At 46.1% G+C, this 20,498-nt stretch overlaps 1 protein-coding gene across 1 annotated transcript in view; it reads left to right on the top strand.

Annotated features, from left to right (window-relative positions):
- Positions 1-3,552: 3,552 nt before the first annotated feature.
- LOC148505856 (cilia- and flagella-associated protein 57-like) overlaps positions 3,553-20,498 on the top strand; it is a 73,577-nt gene continuing 56,631 nt past the window's right edge. The window contains exons 1-6 of the mRNA XM_088447657.1: positions 3,553-3,709; positions 4,267-4,583; positions 6,484-6,770; positions 7,682-7,841; positions 7,947-8,099; positions 12,658-12,797. Coding sequence (XP_088303783.1) covers positions 3,553-3,709; positions 4,267-4,583; positions 6,484-6,770; positions 7,682-7,841; positions 7,947-8,099; positions 12,658-12,797 — 1,214 coding nt within the window. The remainder of the gene's footprint in view (positions 3,710-4,266; positions 4,584-6,483; positions 6,771-7,681; positions 7,842-7,946; positions 8,100-12,657; positions 12,798-20,498) is intronic.

Genomic DNA, 20,498 nt, shown 5'->3' with positions numbered 1-20,498 from the left:
GAATCCAGACTGGCGTACTGTTTCCCAGCTGCTGTGTGTGTAAGGAAGGAGACCTCTACCCAGGAGAGGGACGCCTAATCTGACTGTGTCACAATATATATATATATATATATATATATATATTTACACACACACATATACTGCATGTGTATATATATGTATATATATATATATATATATATTTGCATTTGAAACCAGTTTTATATATATAGTTTGTTGCCCGGGGGCCCCCACAGACCTTCATCTGGCCCTGATGGCGCATATTTCACAAATGTCACATGGAAAAATGGCGCCATCACAAAAGGTGTGTGTGATGGTGCGCTGCTCACAGTCTTCCACAGTCAGGTGTCATCTGGTAGGAGGGAATGACTGGAAGTTAAGGGGACATCACCCAATAAAACAGACATAATAACCATGCAGTAAGTAACTTGAGACCAGAGGATGACAAGAGAAAGTGCCCTATGTATGTTAAATATATGATCACAGGAGGGATAATAAAAGCAGTAGTGATAAGAAAGTTAATGAAAAGAACAAGTGTGTAAAGCTGGATAGACACACCTTTACAATCCAACATCTGGTGATCAGGCCGATGATTGTATAGGTGTTTATACAGAAGCGTTAGCTGATAAATAACTTATAATGCAACGTTTGGGATCAGGAGGTCGCATCTTATGTGCTGTTTAATCGGTCTGACTTCCAGATCCCATAGAAGCCCATACACACTGAGCCCAGGGGACTCACAGGCAGTGGCGTAACTAGGGGGGGTCGGGCAGGGTGCGTGCCCTGGGCGCCATGGGACCGGCAGCACGGGGGGGCGCCGTCGGCCACGGTCCGTCCCGCCCTAGTTAGCCACCAGTGTAGCGCCGACCACAATGAGTGCGGTCAGTGCTACACATTTACACAGGATCGGCGCTAGGCTTCCAGCGCCGGTCCGGTGCTGCACACCTGAGCCCGTTCCCTCCCCCTGAGCGCTTGCCCAATCGCGCCAGGAGGCGGGCTCAGGCTGTGCATAACACACGCATCGCCGCCAGCGCTGGCGGCGATGCGTGTGTTAAACAGCAGCCAGTGAGAGTCAGATAAACTCTCATTGACTGCTGCAGCACCCACTGCAAGAGCCGGTCTTCCGTCCGGCTCCTGCAGTGGGTAATGGGGCAGACGTCATGACGTCTGTCCCATTATGCTGAGCGCGCCAGCCCGGGAGGACTGGTGGGTGGCGGGAGCGGCGTCGCGGACTGGAGGAGCAGCAGCAGCAGCGTGGATTCAGGTAAGTATGTTTTTATATATATATTTTTAAAAACCTGTCAGCACTACTGGGGGCACAATGGGGGTGGCTACCACTGGGGGGACCTCTACTGGGGTGGGGGCACACCGGGTGGGGGGGTGGCTTGTACTGGGGGCACCATTATTAGGAGGACCTCTACTGGGGGGGGCTATTACTGGGGGCACCATTATTGGGAGGACCTCTACTGCGGGGGGCTATTACAGGGGCACCATTATTAGGAGGACCTCTACTGGGGGGGCTATTACTGGGGGCACCATTATTGGGAGGACCTCTACTGGGGGGGCTATTACAGGGGGCACTTAATCGGGAGGGGGAACCTCAACTGGGGACCACTACTTGGGGGGGAACTACTACGGGGGGCATTATAAAAGAGGCCTACTACTAGGAGCACTGCACTGGGGGGACCACAACTGGGGGCAATAACAGGAAGGACCTCTACAGGGACCACTGGATAGGGGGGGTCACTACTGGGAGCCTGCATCAGGGGGACCACTACTGGGGGCACTGCACAGGAGGGGGGGGACTACTGCTGGGGGCACTATATAAGGGGCTTACTGCTAGGGGCACTGCAGGGACCACTACAGGGGGCACTAGATAGGGGGGATCACTACTGGGTGCCTGCATAAGGGGGACCACTACTGGGAAACCTGCATGGGGGGGACTACTGCTGGGGGCACTATATAAAGGGCACTGCATAGGGGGGGGACTACTACTGGGGGCACTATATAAAGGGGACTGCATAAGGGGATACCACTACTGGGTGCACTGCATTGTGGGGACTGCTACTGGGGGCACTGCATAAGGGGGAACACTACATAGGGCACTGCATTTGGGGGGGCCACTACTGGGGGCACTGAGTAAGGGGAACTAATTGGAGGCTGTATAAGGGGGACCACTACTGGGGATACTGTATAAGGGGCACTACTATGGGCCTGCATAAGAGGGACCACAACTGCATACTGGGGGTACTGTATAAGGGGTACTACTGGGGTTAAGGTGCATTTGGATAGGAATGTTCAGCGTGAAAATAAAGGGGTGTGTCATGTTGACACGCCCCATTTTTAAGTGACCACGCCCATTTTTTTTCTGCTGCGCGCTCATATCGGGATGTTGGGGGGGAGGGGCTCCCTTTTCAAATTTGCCCTGTGCTCCAAATACCCTAGTTACGCCACTGCTCACAGGGGGCCAAGCTGGGGGCACAGTAGCTGATTGGGCGCATTTACCTGATCAGCAGAGTGATTGCAAAGGTGTGTACCCAGCATTACACTGACGGAAAAAGATAGGGAGAGTGGATGCCTTGTGGTTATTATGCTATGCCCATCTAGCACTTAGCTATGTCACCACATAGTCTACCTCACCCTCTTGCACTGTCCAATTCTCTCACCCCTGCTCCTCCTCCGTCGTGCGCATGCGCAAGACCCGAATAACGATGGCCAAGCCGTCGTTAAGGGTCTCGCACCAAAGGGGACGTGCTGTCGATGTTGATTGACAGCACGCCCCCTTTGGTGGGCGTGGCTGCCCAGACGGAGGCGTTCCCATGGGAACGCCTACCGTCTGGGTCCAGCCCCACTGACATCACTAGTGATGTCAGTGGGAGTGCTTTTGGCTCCGATAGAGCCAAAAGCACTCCTGGGCTTACGGCAGCGAGACCGTACCACAGGGTATCGTCGCAAGCCCGATGGTCGCGATGGTTTTGACCATCGCGACCATCATTTTGGCCGCTCGCTATAGCTGTGGGTGGTCACCCACAGCTATGCGAGCGGCCAGGAGGCCGCTCCAAAAGGTAGGAGGGACGGCCCTGATTCAGAGCAAGGGCTCTGTCAGAGCGTCCGGCTGTGAATCAGGGCCTGTGTCCATGCATGTGCGCATTGAGTTCCAGGGGGAGGGATACGAATGGATGAATTTGTATGTGTTATTATGTTTCAATCAATTTTGCAATTACAATAAACGTTATTTAGATGGTCTCATAGAGCTTGCGGAAAATTAGTCATCTTTGTTAGTGGTAACTCTATAGGCAAATGTTCACGCAGCTACAGAATATGCTAGCGCTATACTTGGGTGGGAGGAGGGGGTGAGCAATGTTACTCTCAATAATAATCCTGATAATCTTGATAAGTTATTTCTCAAATCACAAAGTTCTATTTAACAGAAACCCCACAGAAAGAGATTATTGTAATGATCTTTTTCAGGCAAAGAGATATTTAGTAATGCTGGTCTTTATGTCTTTGCCCTCATCCTGTTTTGCAGGTTATCTGACCTGTTAGCACAACATGTCGGTGATTGTGGTTCAGCCACATTATATATTTGGACTCAGGTCAGAAGTTATCAATAATATCTGTTACTTTGATGAACAGACCATCGTATTCCCTTCTGGTAACAACTGTATAAAGTACAACATATATCAAAAATGGCAAAAATTCATTCCAGGTAAGATCCTTGAGCTCACCTAGACTTCTGTCAGCAAACCAAATGTTTAATGTAGAGAACTTATTTATCATCTGTATTGAAATGTAAAATCTAAGGGCCTGATTCAGCAGTGCTCTCTAGAGGCCAGGATCTCCGTTAGCTGCTGAGACTTCCTGGCATCTTTCTCTCATCTGTGGCATACTTCAGCTCCCTCCTTCCGGGAGGGAGCTGATTGTCGGCTAACAGCGGGGGGCGTGTCTGGACAGTTATGATACATTGGGGGCGGGCCACACGATTGCGTAACCGTTGCCCCTCCCCCTCTTTACAATGCCATTATTTTTGGCATTGTGAAGCAGGTGGCGGGGCCATGATGACGTGATTCAGTGCAAATCGCGTCACCGAGTGGGTGTCTTAGACCTTGCACATTCAGCCACACGGATGTACAAAAGGGAAGGGGTTTGTAGGCCATTTGCATATACTCACAGGCGGGCGACTGCCAGTAGATGCTGCTGTGTTCGCTTTTGTGTGTGACTCAGAATCAGGCCCCTTGACTCATATGGCATCACTTGTACTCACAGGCACAGAGAAGAGTCAGGGCATGCAGGCCCTAGCCGTCAGCCCAAACCATCGTTACCTTGCCATGTCCGAGAGGGGTCCAGACAGAGCTACAATCACAGTGTATGATTTGGCAGCCTCGCCATTCAAGAAACGTAAAGTGCTTAGTGCTCCTGACATCCAGGCCCAAGAATTTGTCAGTATTGCTTTCTCCCCGGACTCCAAGTACCTAGTGACCCAGTCAGGGTTTCCCGAGTGGCAAATGATCCTCTGGATGTGGGAGAAACACAAAGTGATGGCGACTGTGAGGATAGACAGTCACAAAGACTCCATTTATCAGGTAATATGCTCATAGGCACATACATGCTATAAATAAATACAACACTTTTTGTGTCACTAATCTATCAGGGATGGGGAATTGCTTGCACTCTTCAGCTGATAAAATGCAGCTCCCAGATTCCTTTGACTATTGATATCATTTGGCAAAATCTACACTATCAACAGTTTAGTACTCTGGCTCTAATTCATAGTTGCAAGCAAGTCGTCTGCAGATGCGGCCGCAGTTCGTGCTCAGACATAAATATGGATAAGCTGGGGAGGGAGACTGTCACAGTTTCCTCTCTCTCCTTAACAGAAACAAAAGGTGGCACTGTATAATTACACAGTACATAGTACATAGACCCCTGCATCTCACTTGTATGGATGGCTACAGCGCAAGTTACTTATGCTTTATATGAGGTGACATTTACTCCCTGTAAAGGGATTTAAAGTCCAGTTTGGATTAGGGATGTGCAGGCTCGGATAGGTTCGAGTTTGCACGTGGAGTTCGGATTTTTCCCTCCAAAAAAACGGAACTCAGAACGAGGCAAAACGTCATCTTACATGGACGAACATCATCATTCCTGGTCTTTTGTCCAGGAATGATGATGTTCGTCCATGTAAGATGACGTTTTGCCTCGTTCTGAGTTCCATTTTTTTGGAGGGAAAAATCCGAACTCCACGTGCAAACTCGAACCTATCCGAGCCTGCACATCCCTAGTTTGGATACCTTGTAGTTACAGGTGAGCAGCTGCTTACTGATATTGCTCTCCATAGAGCTGAGAACGCTCAATATTGATCATCTCAAGACACTGTTATAATTATATCCACTTTGGACATTTGCTAGTTATCAGTGTCTTCTTCAAAGCTTTATGAGACAATTTCAAACACCTGTTTTCACATTGTGCTGTAACTCATCCAAAGTTCCTAACCATAGATAGCAACTTTTTGAATCAGTGGATATATTTGCAGTATATAACTAATCTAGATACCATATTGTTGAGTGATTTGCATATGTCTGCACAGCATTATATACTTAAGTGCTTGGATTTATTTTTTATTTTTATCTCTGACCGGAATTACACCTTATCTACCAATTGGTTGAGTTACTTGCATTTCTAAGATAACATTGTGTATATTATAATATTTACTCACTCTCGGGAGTTATATTACTACTTTATCATTATCATTGTGTACTGAGGGCCTGGTTCAGCAGTGTACGCTAGTGCACTGCTGAACGCAGATTCCTGATATTCGGGAATCTGTGCAGACATCTGACTTTTACTGCGCATGTGCAGTACGGGTCCTGCGTGTTCGCACGCATAGCGGCAGCAGGCTGTCAGTGATTGACATTCTGCTGCCGCTTGTGGGCGGGAGGGGGAGGGGATGGCGTTTGGGGGGGAGGGAAGTGGCCAGAATCTCCATCGGCTGCCGGAGATTTCCTAGCCTCTTTCTCTTATCGTTCCTTAGAGAAATTCCCGCGCTTGGCACCAGGAATTTATTTGTATCAATTGTTCCTCTCTCCTTGTCTGATGTGCTACTGGACCAGGCCCCTTCATTTTGCCTGGGTTAGTAGTACCCTTCCTATGGAAGCTACAGGCAGGCATCCTGCCATGTATACAGCTGCACCAGCTGGCCAGCCCCATCCGCGATGTCATGATATCAAAGGGGAAGGGGACGGCACAAGGTTCATCTAAGCCCTGTTGCGGCATTGATACCTGCTCCCCCCCCCCCTTTTGGTGCCCCTGGAGAGGCATACGACATTGAATAGTCTGTAGTTGATCTAGGTTGCATATACATGGCTGTAAAGCAGGAGCACTCTGCAAAAATCACACAATATTTCCCCAAGATGTACCTGCGTGCAATTCTGAATGTGTCCAAATGATGAGCACAAACCTCAACATGCAACCTTTTCTTTGTAGGTGAGCTTCAACCCCTATGATATCATACAGATCTGCGTCACAGCCAATGGAGTATTCAAACTGTTTCATTACATTGAAGGAAACCTGAAACAAATGAACTGTCATAAAGTGGGAGCACGCAATTTCCTCTGCCATGCTTGGCTGTCTAAAGACAGAGTCATTTGTGGGACGGACAATGGAAAACTCTGTCTGTGGCAGTTTGGGCATCTGCAGTGGGAACATAACATCAATGGAGAAGACATCCACCATAGCCTAGCCAAAAAACAAAGCCAAACCAAGGATAGCTGGTAAATTGCTGAGCTGATAGAATTGTCCCATAGCCTGTGCCTGATGCTGTTGCCTTTAAGCTGATGTAAAAAACTGAACTTGTTATAAAAGAATGTAAAGTTGCCCTGAGCAGCAGAGTTACAATGTTAGGTGGAGCTTTTCTTTTAAATTCCATTTCTAGATCCTACAGGTGAGAAGAGACATTGGGCTACAGGAGATGACTGTTTTTTCCTGTAATATTTCCCATTAGCAGTGACATTTATGGCAGATCTTGCCTACAATATTTATTAAAACAATTCACATTTTTATTTTGTCATACCTTGAATACAGGTATTATGTAGAGCCACTGTTACGCCATATCTGATAGATATACATTGGCAATTATATACTGTAGCTAAGATCCTCACTCTGAGTAGGATGCAGACGTAGCTGTGTCGTTTGCCACATTCGCGCCTGCATCTTTACGTTAATTCCAGTACAAGTCCCTTTCCCTGTGTACAAGCGTACGTCCGGATGTGCATGGACTGAGATGCCCACTTGCAGCGTAATAAGACACTGCATTACCGTCCTCTGCGCCTATAGAGGCACCATCGCTTACAACACTCCCATATGACGCAACATTAGCATGCGTCAGTTTTGTGACCCCTCTGTTACCTCCCAGGAAAGCCCACTAAGATTCCCATAACCTGCATCCAAATCTGCACTATGTCTCTGTGTGCAGAACCATGCACAGTAGTAAAACCATCGGTCAGTTGCGTCTATATCGGCACTGCGTCCGACTTAGAATAAGCTTTATAATGAATGCATGTAAGATTGTTAAACAGAATTACATACTCACCTGCTTTACTAACGGATCACAGAAAGAGTGAAAACAAACTACATATAAATATAAAGTATATTTTTCCTAGCAATTATCCCTATCTTTCTGCAGCACTCCATCTACTATGGACAGCGCGGACCTGACTCCTGTGCACATTCATGCTATCGCAGCCTATTCCAATGGATTCTTGTGTACTGGTGGCCCCGGCACAGTCTGCGTTTTTGAGAAAGTAGAAGATGAAGAACTTTACAAGAGAGGCCAGAATATTAGAGTAAATATGAGATCAGGACTGTGATCAGTATAGAAGATACTGCTAGATGATGTGGAGGGATCTGTAACACAACCAGATCTATTTACTTTTCTGTTTCTCTGGTAGATCCCACAAGGTGAGCATAGCAATGACCCCAGTCTATCCACGCAGCAAGAGGTTCTATGTGTGTGCCTGAGCCCCTCAGAGGAGACCGTTCTCATCAGTACAAATAAGAGTCAGCTCTACAGCATTGCCTGGTCCTCAGCCGAGATCACTAAGGTAAAATGAACCTGTGTAATGTAGTAAGTTCAAGAAGTACATTACAGTTGTTAAACATACAGTACATGGGAATCAGGATATATACGCAAAACCCAATAAACTTAATTTAACGCTGCTAGAACAAAAAAATGGTGTGTGATCTGAATGTTGACATTCAGGGTGTCAACATGCTCAGAATTTCAAACTTTACCATGTCGACACTGATATGTCGACATGTCCGATATGTCGCCATTATGAATGTCAACAGTCAGTATGTCGACATTCATATTACTGACATTTTAAACATATCAACATTATGTTTGTGTCGACACGCTGAAGATGTTGACATCCTGAATGTCAACATTCAAACCTTGTCAACATTATGGTGTTGACATTCTGAATGCTTACATGCTCACTACATCCCACATAGGCCCTGATTCAGAGGTGCACGCATTGTCGATAAGCACGCAGTTGGCCGATGTTGGAAGTACTGTGCATGCATCCCGATGGTCACTGCATGGAGACGCAGAACGAATTTGGACACAATAGCTGTAGATTTGAATGGGCGTTCCTGGGTGGTAACAGGGGAAAGGCTAGCCAGCAGCGGGCATGTCATAGACAGCGACTGTGTGTAAAGACGCAGTGGCGCTGGGACAGGAGGCCTTATTCTGGTGTAGAAACTGCACCTGCCATAGGTCTGGTGCTGGGTTCAAGGTTGCAACCGATGGGGCACCGATAGTGCATCTAAAACCGCACAAAAGCGTATTAGCGCTGCTATTTGTGGGCGTCTCAGTAAGAAGATTATAGGTTGCGGCATTAGCATAAAGACGCAGCAAGCTCCTCTGAATCAGGCTCATAGACTGTATCTGTCGTCTGACATAGCAAAGATGATTAGGACAATGATTTTTTTGTAAGATAAACTAAATTCTGGTGCGTTATTGAGCTAAAAGCATCTTGAACAAACTAAGAGACCTTTTATTTCTTGTGATCTGCACCTCGTCAGCCAAATGGTAATAATCTCTCTATTCTTCTATATTGAAAGCTGGTGTAATCTCCCATTATAACGACATTGAGCATGTTAGTGGAGCACAACTGGGGTGTAAGTTATAGCTGCTTGTGGGGGAGATGTATCAAACAGTTAAAAGGGTGGACAAGTGAAGAAGTTGGCCATGATTCTGCCTATCATTTATAAAGTACATTCTATAAAATGATAGGTAGATGCTGATTGGTTGCTATGGGCAATTTCTTCACTCTTTTCACCACTTGATACATCTGCCCTGAATGAGCTGCTCAGGAGTCCAGTGAGGAAGCCTTGACACAGCTATTACAGTCAGTCAGTATATATAATGGGTGCAGGGTGTGCTGTGTACACTGGCCCCTGGGTCCAGGGGGGCCCACAACGCACACCCTGCACCCATAATTTTTAATACTTACCTCTCCGAAGTCCCACGTTGGCTGGAGACGCGCTACACAAAACACCTTGAAAATGGCTGCCGCGGACATTTTCCCGGCGTTCTGCACAGTCTACTGAGGCTGTCAGTGCGTGGCGGCCGCCGAGGAGAGATTAGGGGGCCCCAGACGGGGAGTGAGTTATACAGTACCTACAGAAAACACGATTTACAAAAAGAAACAGCACTGAACACACCACTTATTGTTATAAAAAATGTCCAGACTGTAAAGAAGAAGTTGGCTTATTAAAATGTATTTATATTTATTAGATACATCTATTATCATACACCATGCTGCATATAATCATAGAGACATTAAAAGGTAATCTTCTTATACTGTAAATGTAATTAGAAGCACAAACCTTCAATGGCACCTCTTAAATAAATTGACATGTAGTTCATAATTCTAATTTCCACACAATAATTTTGGAACTCGACCAGTCCCTTTATACAGTGTATAGTTACTCAACATGTCTACTTTTAACATAGTTCAACCAGAGAACAGAGGTAGAGTGGGCCAGATTCAGAGTAGGGATGAAAAAAGTATTTCCATCGAATCGGAAACATCAATGGTTGCTAACTATCAGCTTTCAATGTCCATCCGTAATTTAGAGGTGCACGCAGTTACTGCACAGCTGTGATTTCTCATGATTTGCAAGTGTGAAAATATGCAAATACCAGTTTAAACATTGCTCTTGTGACAGACTTAGCAAGCCCGGTGATGTCCACTTTATCTGAGCAATGCTCAAATGTGCTGGTGGATCCAATCTCTGCACCATCGGTCGCAACATTGACTCCTTGGGCAGCCACTGCCTGACACAGTATCCCTTTCCCTTCTAACTTTCTTAGATATGGCCACTGTGATTGTGGTGCTGCGAAGAAGATTGCAGCTGCATGCTGAAAGCCGCCCAATGACACTCCCATAACACGCCCATGTTACCTCTTTTTGCGAAGACTGTAGCTCACCTCCCATGGATCACAGAAGCCGTCTCAACTAATAGCGATGTCGTACGCAAGTCCATATGACTTCGCACACATTGGTTTGTGCATCCGCAGTAAGGGTTTACTATACTTTCGTGCATGCGCAGTAGCAAAAAAATCACTCAACTGGGCAAACATCGGTACTGTGTGCACCTCTGAATCAGGGCCAGTATTAGTTCAGAATTAGTTAATTTAGCTGTGCCCAGCAACACCATCACATTTATCTGTAGTTAAATTGTAGTTAAATAAAAACAAGTGTGTTTAATAATTAAACAGTTAAGGTGCCTACACACTTAGCGATATTTTACACGATTTGCCCGATTCCGACGCATCGTGGCGATAAATTGTGTAAAATATGCCAAATCGTGAGTGTCCACTCACGATGCCGATGCGCGTCCCCGCAGGTCGTACATCGCATCTTCAGATCTGCCGTGCTGTAGGCAAGATCTGACAATCTCAGTCACGATGCACTGGAATAGTTAGGAGGCACGATAGATCGTTTGTCACATTGGACAGTTTTTAACACCAAATCGTGCCCACGACTGCCGGGGAGCTGCTGGGGAGAGTTCAAGGGGAAATTGGATACAATGTCGGATCGTGAGTACATTGCCAAGTGTTTAATGCTAGATGTCAAATATCAGGGCCGCAACTAGGGAGGGGGCTAAGGGGGTGTAAAACCTGTGATGAGTCGGAAGCAAGCCGTGGTGAGAGTATGCTTCAGAGGGTAGGCCAGGACCGGCTTAAGGGTGCTGCACCGGGGGCGAGTAGCCCCGGGCCCCCCGATCTTACAGATCCCTCTCCCGGTAAACTGTGTGATATGTAGCCTGTAGGATACAGATGCCATGGCCAAGCTGGTAAATTTCCCATAGAAATTAGAAACCTATGGGGGCTGCTATTGCGATCAGAAATGGGAGAACCATCTTGAATATCTGCTGTTATATCTCCTACATACATACAGGGGATAATTACATTTTGCAGGCATCCCCCGAGAACTGACAGTTTTTTGCCTGGGCACTTGTTGTTTTGCCATTTATATCTGTGCAACTATACGAGGTGGTAGACGGGGATATCTGCTTTTGTTCTGCTAGTTAAACAGGGAAGGTTTGTTTACTAAAATCTCATTGAGGCTGACGTACTCCTTTTGGAGCCTTCATAGAATTATGTAGAGACTGCAGTTTCTGAATCATTTTATGTATCTCACAGAAATCTCCCACAAAATGCTAATTAGCATTTCAGACCATAGTCCTTATTATTATAATCAATGGGGACTATGGTCTAACCCAGTAAGTACTACATTTTAAGCTTTTCAGACTTTGGCCCCGTTGTTTTACGCCATCCCCGGATGGCATTAACCGCTTGTTGCCTATGGAGGCATTCTCACAGGAGAAGATTCTTCCAATCCCTCTCCAGCATCCTCCAGCCGGCTCCAGAATCTGACACTGTGAGCAGAGTCAGATTCTCAGGCGTCGTCTTTGGAAAATGTGAAAGACTCCTCCGATGTGGTTGGGATGTACAGTAACTGGTAGCGACAATAGTTATCCCAAGTGCTTTGACTTACATTTAGCACATAGCGGGGACACTTTAATTAAAAAGTCAGTTGCGAATCATACTGATAATAATAGCGGCACTGTTGTGCTTATCAATACATAGCCCATTAATCTTTCTTATTAGCACTGATTTTTATATCAAATCTCAATACGTACTGCATTACTTACTTAAAAAAATAAAATGTTACTTTGTCATACCTTGAATTCCGGTAAAATGTGGAGGTATTTTGTTCGTACTCCCATGTCTGAGAGATCTGAGAGATGTACCTTGGGGCCGATTCAATTCACTGCGCTGTTAGGGTGACCAAATGATTTCTCGGAGCACCCTCCTGAGGGTTCACGGAGAGATCAGGACTAAACTGCAAATTGAATTGAATAGCTTCGAGACCTACTTCCCGGCACAATTCACCTTTCTTTGAATTGCATCGCCCGCCTTGACAATTATATAGTAAAGCTAAATGTGTATTCTATATTTGCCTGATGGATTCTGTGAATGACGTACCTAGGAGTTTGGAGAGTCTTTGTGTTTATATGTCACAGCCCAGTGATGTTGGATCTGTTGAATATGTTAGTTTGAGAATTTACTACTCATTCCTTTCACAGGGGAACGACGCCCATTTTGAGTTCCTGACTGAGCCATGGCATTCATCTGCCATCACTGGCCTGAGCGTCTGTATCCGTAAACCCCTCATTGCTACCTGCTCAATGGACCACTCTGTGCGCATCTGGAACTTTGAGAACAAGTACTTGTTTGATATTACAGCCCCTCTCCCCCCTTCTCTCCCCCACCCCAAATACACACATACAGTTCATAGGACATATTTATTATTACATACAGTCTGCCCCCAATAATAAGGAATATTTATTTGCCTAAAGATATTATTACTGAGTTGCCGGGACACGGGCCAGCTGTGCATGCACCAATGTCGGGCGAAACATGTGTGCGTGGGCAGCAGAGGAATGGATCCTATGAATCTCAACTATTATGAACCTCACAAAAGTGCCTTGGGGTTGTCAATGGTTCCTAGAAATGCATAGGCTGCATCTGAATATTGCATTACAAAGCAAATCAACCTCACTTGCGCTCTGGATTGTTCCAACAAGTCAACAATAAGTCCATTAAAGCAAGCTCCATTTTTAGCTTTTTAGGGCAGGTAAAAACTGAGCTTGCATCGGGGAGTGAAAGGACACTCATCTTGAAAAAGGCACCGCAACACACCGAAACGTGTTGAAGAGTGTTGCTTCACCTATTGTATTCAGTTTCCCATCCATTCTATATGCTATCCATTTGCCCAGGGGCGGATTGGGTCAAAAAACCAGCCCGGGAAATTTCTTGAACCAGCCCTAAATGGGGGTCTGGCGACTGTCCTCTCAGAATCAAGAGCTTTGACAGAAAATAACTGCCATTGTTTGTTTTATATACATACATATATATATATATATATATATACATACACACACATACAAAGATCACAGAGGTGGCACTCAGAAGACCTTCAAATCAAGGTAGAGAAATAGCAATCATTTATTGCAAGAACATCTACTTTTTGGGGCTACACGCCCCTTATTCAGGATGCAAATACAGATCTGTATTTGTGTATATGGTGGGGACGCTGCTCCCTGTAAGGAGAGCACTGAAGCATTCATACTTCAGTCAGTGCCGGATCATCGTTGTTTCTCTCTCTATTATATATAGAGTGCCCCACCTTACTACTGCATATATATATATATATATCTAAAAAACTTGTTACTTGGCACTCCAGAGGATAAATGTAACAAATGTTGGGTGCCTTCTTAGATAGTTGATACACAACAAATATCTCCTTAAGAGCTATATGCAGCCCCACAGTAGAAAGAAGAAGTGTCACTCCATGGGTGGTGAAGAGAAAAACTTGTATTAAAGTGACAACATGTACACAACTGTGTCGACGTTTCAAAGGTCGCTCAGGATTTGTGCATGAGGAAAAGGTCCTGAGTGACCTTGAAACGTCGACACAGTTGTGTACATGTTGTCACTTTAATACAAGTTTTTCTCTTCACCACCCATGGAGTGACGCTTCTTCTTTCTACTGTGGGGCTGCATATAGCTCTTAAGGAGATATTTGTTGTGTGTGTGTATATATATATATATATATATATATATACACACACATATAGGTAGTAGTAAGGTGCGGCACTCGGTGCAATAACAGACATAGACAAACGGATATGATCGACGTTTCAGTGTTAGTAACACTATAGTCAGAATGCTGACGACAGTGTTGCTAACACTTAAGCATTGTTGATCATATCCGTTTGTCTATTCCTGTAATTGCGCTGAGTGCCGCACCTTACACCGGCCAAGGCTACATTGAGATTTGAAGTGCCGGACCTTGAACATACACACATACATACACATATCTCTCTATCCACACACATATATATATATATATATATATATATATATATATACATACACATACAGTATGTATTTATATATATATATTTATATATATATACACAGTATATATGACACTGCAATACTGTACTGTATATATTGCTATATAAAGTATGTGCATATAAAGTAAATATACATAACTACATATACATTATGTATGTTTTTATATACATACACAGTATATATACACACACATAGTGTGTGTGTATATATATATATTCACACTGTGTGTGTGTGTATATATATATATATATATATATATATATACATACACAGTGTGTGTATATATATATATTAGGGGTGTGCACCGGCCACTTTTCGTGTTTTGGTTTTGGATCTGGATCTTTCTTCGTGTTTTGGATCTGGATTGGTTTTGCCAAAACCACCCTTCCGTGTTTTGGGTTCTGGGTTTTGTGTTTTGGATCTGTATTTTTTTTTAAAAAAGCATAAAAACAGCTAAAATCACAGAATTTGTAGGTTTTTCTGCTCCTATGCTATTATTAACCTCAATAACCTTAATTTCCACTCATTTCCAGTCTATTCTGAACACCTCACACCTCACAATAGTGTTTTTATGTCCAAAACGTTGCACCGAGGTAGCTGGATGACTATGCTAAGCGACACGAGTGGGCGGCACAAACACGTGACCCATCTAGGCGTGAAACTGCAGTGGCAGACAGGATGGCAGTTTGAAAAACTAGGCCCCAAACTGTACATAATGCAAAGAAAAAAAAGAGGTGCAAGATGGAATTGTCCTTGGGCCCTCCCACCCACCCTTATGTTGTATAAACAGGACATGCACACTTTAACAAACCAATCATTTCAGCGCCAGGGTCTGCCACACAACTGTGGCTGAAATGATTGGTTCGTTTGGGCCCCCACAAAACAAGCTGGCAATTAATGTGTCCCTGCACAAACTGGCTCTATGGAGGCAAGATGTCATCCTCATCCTCCTCATCCACCGATTCCTCACCCTCTTCAGTGTGTACATCCTCATCCTCACAAAGTATTAACTCGTCCCCACTTGAATCCACCACCACAGGTCCCTCTGTACCTTCTGGAGGCTGGTCTCCCTGGAAGAGCTGATAATTCATTTTGATGAACATCATCTTCTCCACATTCTGTGGAAGCAACCTCCTACGCCTTTCGCTGACAAGGTTCCCGGCTGCACTAAACACTCTTTCGGAGTACACACTGGAGGGGGGGCAACTCAGGTAAAATAGAGCCAGTTTGTACAGGGGCCTCCAAATTGCCTCTTTTTCCTGCCAGTACAGGTATGGACTGTCTGCCATGCCTACTTGGATGCTGTCACCGATGTAATCCTCCACCATTCTGTCAATGGTGACAGTATCATATGCAGTGACAGTAGACATGTCAGAAATTGTTGCCAGGTCCTTCAGTCCGGACCAGATGTCCAAACTTGGTCCTGCCTGCCCTGCATCACCGCCAGCGGGTTGCTTAGGATACCTAAGTTTTTTCCTGGCAGCCCCAGTTGCAGGAGAAAATGAAGAAGGAGCCGTTGACGTGTCACGTTCCGCTTCAGCTGACAGTGTGTTCACCAGCAGGTCTTTGCACCTCTGCAGGCTTGTGTCGGCCGGAAAGAGAGACACCACATAGGCTTTAAACCTAGGATCGAGCACGGTGGCCAAAACGTAGTGGTCTGATTTCAACAGATTGACCACCCTGGAATCCTGGCAAAGCGAATGAAGGGCTTCATCCACAAGTCCCACATGCCGAGCGGAATCGCTCCGTCTTAGCTCCTCCTTCACTTTCTCCAGCTGCTTCTGCAAAAGCCTGATGAGGGGAATGACCTGACTCAAGCTGGCAGTGTCTGAACTGACTTCACGTGTGGCAAGTTCGAAGGGCTGGAGAACCTTGCACAACACGGAAATCATTCTCCACTGCGCTTGAGTCAGGTGCATACCCCCTCCTTTGCCTATGTCATAGGTGGATGTATAGGCTTGTATGGCCTTTTGCTGCTCCTCCATCCTCTGAAGCATATAGAGGGTTGAGTTCCACCGCGTCACAACCTCTTGCTTCAGGTGATGGCGGGGCAGGTTCAAGAGTGTTTGCTGGCGCTCCAGTCTTCGGCACGCAGTCGCTGAATGGCGAAAGTGGCCAGAAATTTTTCGGGCCACCCAAAGCGTCTCCTGCACGCCCCTGTCGCTTTTCAGAAAATTCTGCACCACCAAGTTTATTGTGTGAGCAAAACATGGGACGTGCTGGAATTTGCCCAGATGTAATGCCCGCACAATATTGGTGGCGTTGTCAGATATCACAAATCCCCAGGAGAGTCTAAGTGGGGTAAGCCACTGGGCGATGATTTCCCTCAGTTTCTCTAAGAGGTTGTCGGCGGTGTGCCTCTTACTGAAACCGGTGATACACAGCGTAGCCTGCCTTGTAACGAGCTGGCATTTCTGAGATGCTGCTACTGGTGACGCTGCTGCTGTTGCTGCGTAAGGTGATACATCTACCCAGTGGGCTGTCACAGTCATATAGTCCTTAGTCTGCCCTGTTCCACTTGTCCACATGTCCGTGGTTAAGTGGACATTGTGTACAACGGCATTTTTCAGGACACTGAGGACACTTTTTCTGACGTTTCTGTACAGTCTCGGTATCGCCTGCCTAGTGAAGTGGAATCTAGACGGGATTTGGAACCGGGGACACACTACCTCCATCAATTGTCTAAATCCCACTGCACTAATGGCGGATACCGGACGCACGTCTAACACCAACATAGCAGTCAAGGCCTCAGTTATACGTTTTGCTTCAGGATGACTGCTGTCGTACTTCATCCTCCTCGCTAAGGACTGTTGGAGGGTCAATTGTTTAGTAAAAGTAGTGGTGTTCCTACTTCCTCTCTGGGATGATGAACGACTCCCAGCAGCAGCAACAGCAGCAGCGGCAGCAGTAGGCGTAGCAATGCAGGATCCTCCGGAGGAATCCCGGATAGGAGAGTCAGTCATGCCAGTGACATGGCCTGCAGGACTACTTCCGATCCTAACTAAGGAGGAAATTGACGAGGAGGGAGTTGACGGTGTGGTTTGCAGGCGCTTGGATACAACAGGACAACGGGATTTAGGTGTCCCTGGACTGCTTACGGTCTTAGCCAAAGTTTCTGAACTTGACAGTAACTTTTTATGAACGCGCTGCAGGTGCCGTATAAGGGAGGATGTTCCTAGGTGGTTGACGTCCCTACCCCTACTTATTTCACCTTTACATATGGTACATATGGCAAGACAGTTGTTGTCCGGATTTGGATAGAAATATTGCCAGACCAAAGAGGTGGAATGTTTGGTCTTCTGCCCAGGCATGACCGTGATGGGCTTTTTCATCCCACGGACAACAACTGTCTCCCCCGGAGCCTGATTTAAACAAACCACATCACCATCAGAATCCTCCTCGCCAACTTCCTCCTCAGCGCCAGCTACACCAGTATCCTCATCCTGTTGTACTTCAACAGTGACATCTTCAATTTGCATATCAGCAAGTGGACTGTGGGTGCTCCTTTCAGCACTTGCAGGGGGCGTGCAAATGGTGGAAAGAGCCACCTCTTCCCGTCCAGTGCTGGGAAGGTCAGGCATCGCAACCACCACCACACTTGGACTCTCCTTGGGGATTTGTGATATCTTCTTAGAAAGCACAGTTCTTCGCTGTGCTTTTGCCAGCTTAACTCTTTTGATTTTTTTAGTGGGAGGAGGGCTTCCATCGTCATGTGAAGCTGAACCACTAGTCATGAACATACTAGGGATCGACCTTAGCCGTTCCTTGCCACTCCGTGTCGTAAATGGCATATTGGCAAGTTTACGTTTCTCTTCAGCTGATTTAAATGTCTTTTTCAAGGTCATTTTCCTGAACTTTGCCATTTGGGATTGTATGTGCCCTCTACTATGACATTGGGCATCGGCCTTGGCAGACGACGTTGATGGCATGTTATCGTCTATGTCATGACTAGTGGCAGCAGCTTCAGCACTAGGAGGAAGTGGTTCTTGATCTTTCTCTATTTTATTTTTATTGGAGAAAGTTTGGTCCTCCATTTATGTTATATCGATTTGATATATACGTGCGGCTAAACACAGAAAATAATTTTTTTTTGGGTTTGGACTGGAGTGTACTTTGTGGGTTACAGCACCCTTTAACGGTCAAGCCAGCCGGCCCTTTACTTATGACACAGGCGCACGCTTGGCACTACTTTGTTGATGCACGTGCGGCTACTGCGCACACAATTCACAAACACAGAAAATAATTTTTTTTTGGTTTGGACTGGAGTGTACTTTCGGGGGTTACAGCACCCTTTAACGGTCAAGCCAGCCGGCCCTTTACTTATGACACAGGCGCACGCTTGGCACTACTTTGTTGATGCACGTGCGGCTACTGCGCACACAATTCACAAACACAGAAAATAATTTTTTTTTTGGTTTGGACTGGAGTGTACTTTCGGGGGTTACAGCACCCTTAACGGTCAAGCCAGCCGGCCCTTTACTTATGACACAGGCGCACGCTTGGCACTACTTTGTTGATGCACGTGCGGCTACTGCGCACACAATTCACAAACACAGAAAATAATTTTTTTTTGGTTTGGACTGGAGTGTACTTTCGGGGGTTACAGCACCCTTTAACGGTCAAGCCAGCCGGCCCTTTACTTATGACACAGGCGCACGCTTGGCACTACTTTGTTGATGCACGTGCGGCTACTGCGCACACAATTCACAAACACAGAAAATAATTTTTTTTTTGGTTTGGACTGGAGTGTACTTTGGGGGTTACAGCACCCTTTAACGGTCAAGCCAGCCGGCCCTTTACTTATGACACAGGCGCACGCTTGGCACTACTTTGTTGATGCACGTGCGGCTACTGCGCACACAATTCACAAACACAGAAAATAATTTTTTTTTTGGTTTGGACTGGAGTGTACTTTCGGGGGTTACAGCACCCTTAACGGTCAAGCCAGCCGGCCCTTTACTTATGACACAGGCGCACGCTTGGCACTACTTTGTTGATGCACGTGCGGCTACTGCGCACACAATTCACAAGCACAGAAAATAATTTTTTTTTGGTTTGGACTGGAGTGTACTTTCGGGGGTTACAGCACCCTTTAACGGTCAAGCCAGCCGGCCCTTTACTTATGACACAGGCGCACGCTTGGCACTACTTTGTTGATGCACGTGCGGCTACTGCGCACACAATTCACAAACACAGAAAATAATTTTTTTTTTGGTTTGGACTGGAGTGTACTTTGGGGGTTACAGCACCCTTTAACGGTCAAGCCAGCCGGCCCTTTACTTATGACACAGGCGCACGCTTGGCACTACTTTGTTGATGCACGTGCGGCTACTGCGCACACAATTCACAAACACAGAAAATAATTTTTTTTTGGTTTGGACTGGAGTGTACTTTGGGGGTTACAGCACCCTTTAACGGTCAAGCCAGCCGGCCCTTTACTTATGACACAGGCGCACGCTTGGCACTACTTTGTTGATGCACGTGCGGCTACTGCGCACACAATTCACAAACACAGAAAATAATTTTTTTTTTGGTTTGGACTGGAGTGTACTTTCGGGGGTTACAGCACCCTTAACGGTCAAGCCAGCCGGCCCTTTACTTATGACACAGGCGCACGCTTGGCACTACTTTGTTGATGCACGTGCGGCTACTGCGCACACAATTCACAAACACAGAAAATAATTTTTTTTTTGGTTTGGACTGGAGTGTACTTTCGGGGGTTACAGCACCCTTTAACGGTCAAGCCAGCCGGCCCTTTACTTATGACACAGGCGCACGCTTGGCACTACTTTGTTGATGCACGTGCGGCTACTGCGCACACAATTCACAAACACAGAAAATAATTTTTTTTTTGGTTTGGACTGGAGTGTACTTTCGGGGGTTACAGCACCCTTAACGGTCAAGCCAGCCGGCCCTTTACTTATGACACAGGCGCACGCTTGGCACTACTTTGTTGATGCACGTGCGGCTACTGCGCACACAATTCACAAACACAGAAAATAAT

Source organism: Taudactylus pleione, unplaced genomic scaffold, assembly GCF_031769625.1.
Source record: "Taudactylus pleione unplaced genomic scaffold, aTauple2 ptg000436l, whole genome shotgun sequence".
Lineage (NCBI taxonomy): Eukaryota > Metazoa > Chordata > Amphibia > Anura > Myobatrachidae > Taudactylus > Taudactylus pleione.
The sequence above is the reverse complement of the archived record's forward strand: the minus strand, read 5'-3'. Positions and strand labels throughout refer to the sequence as shown.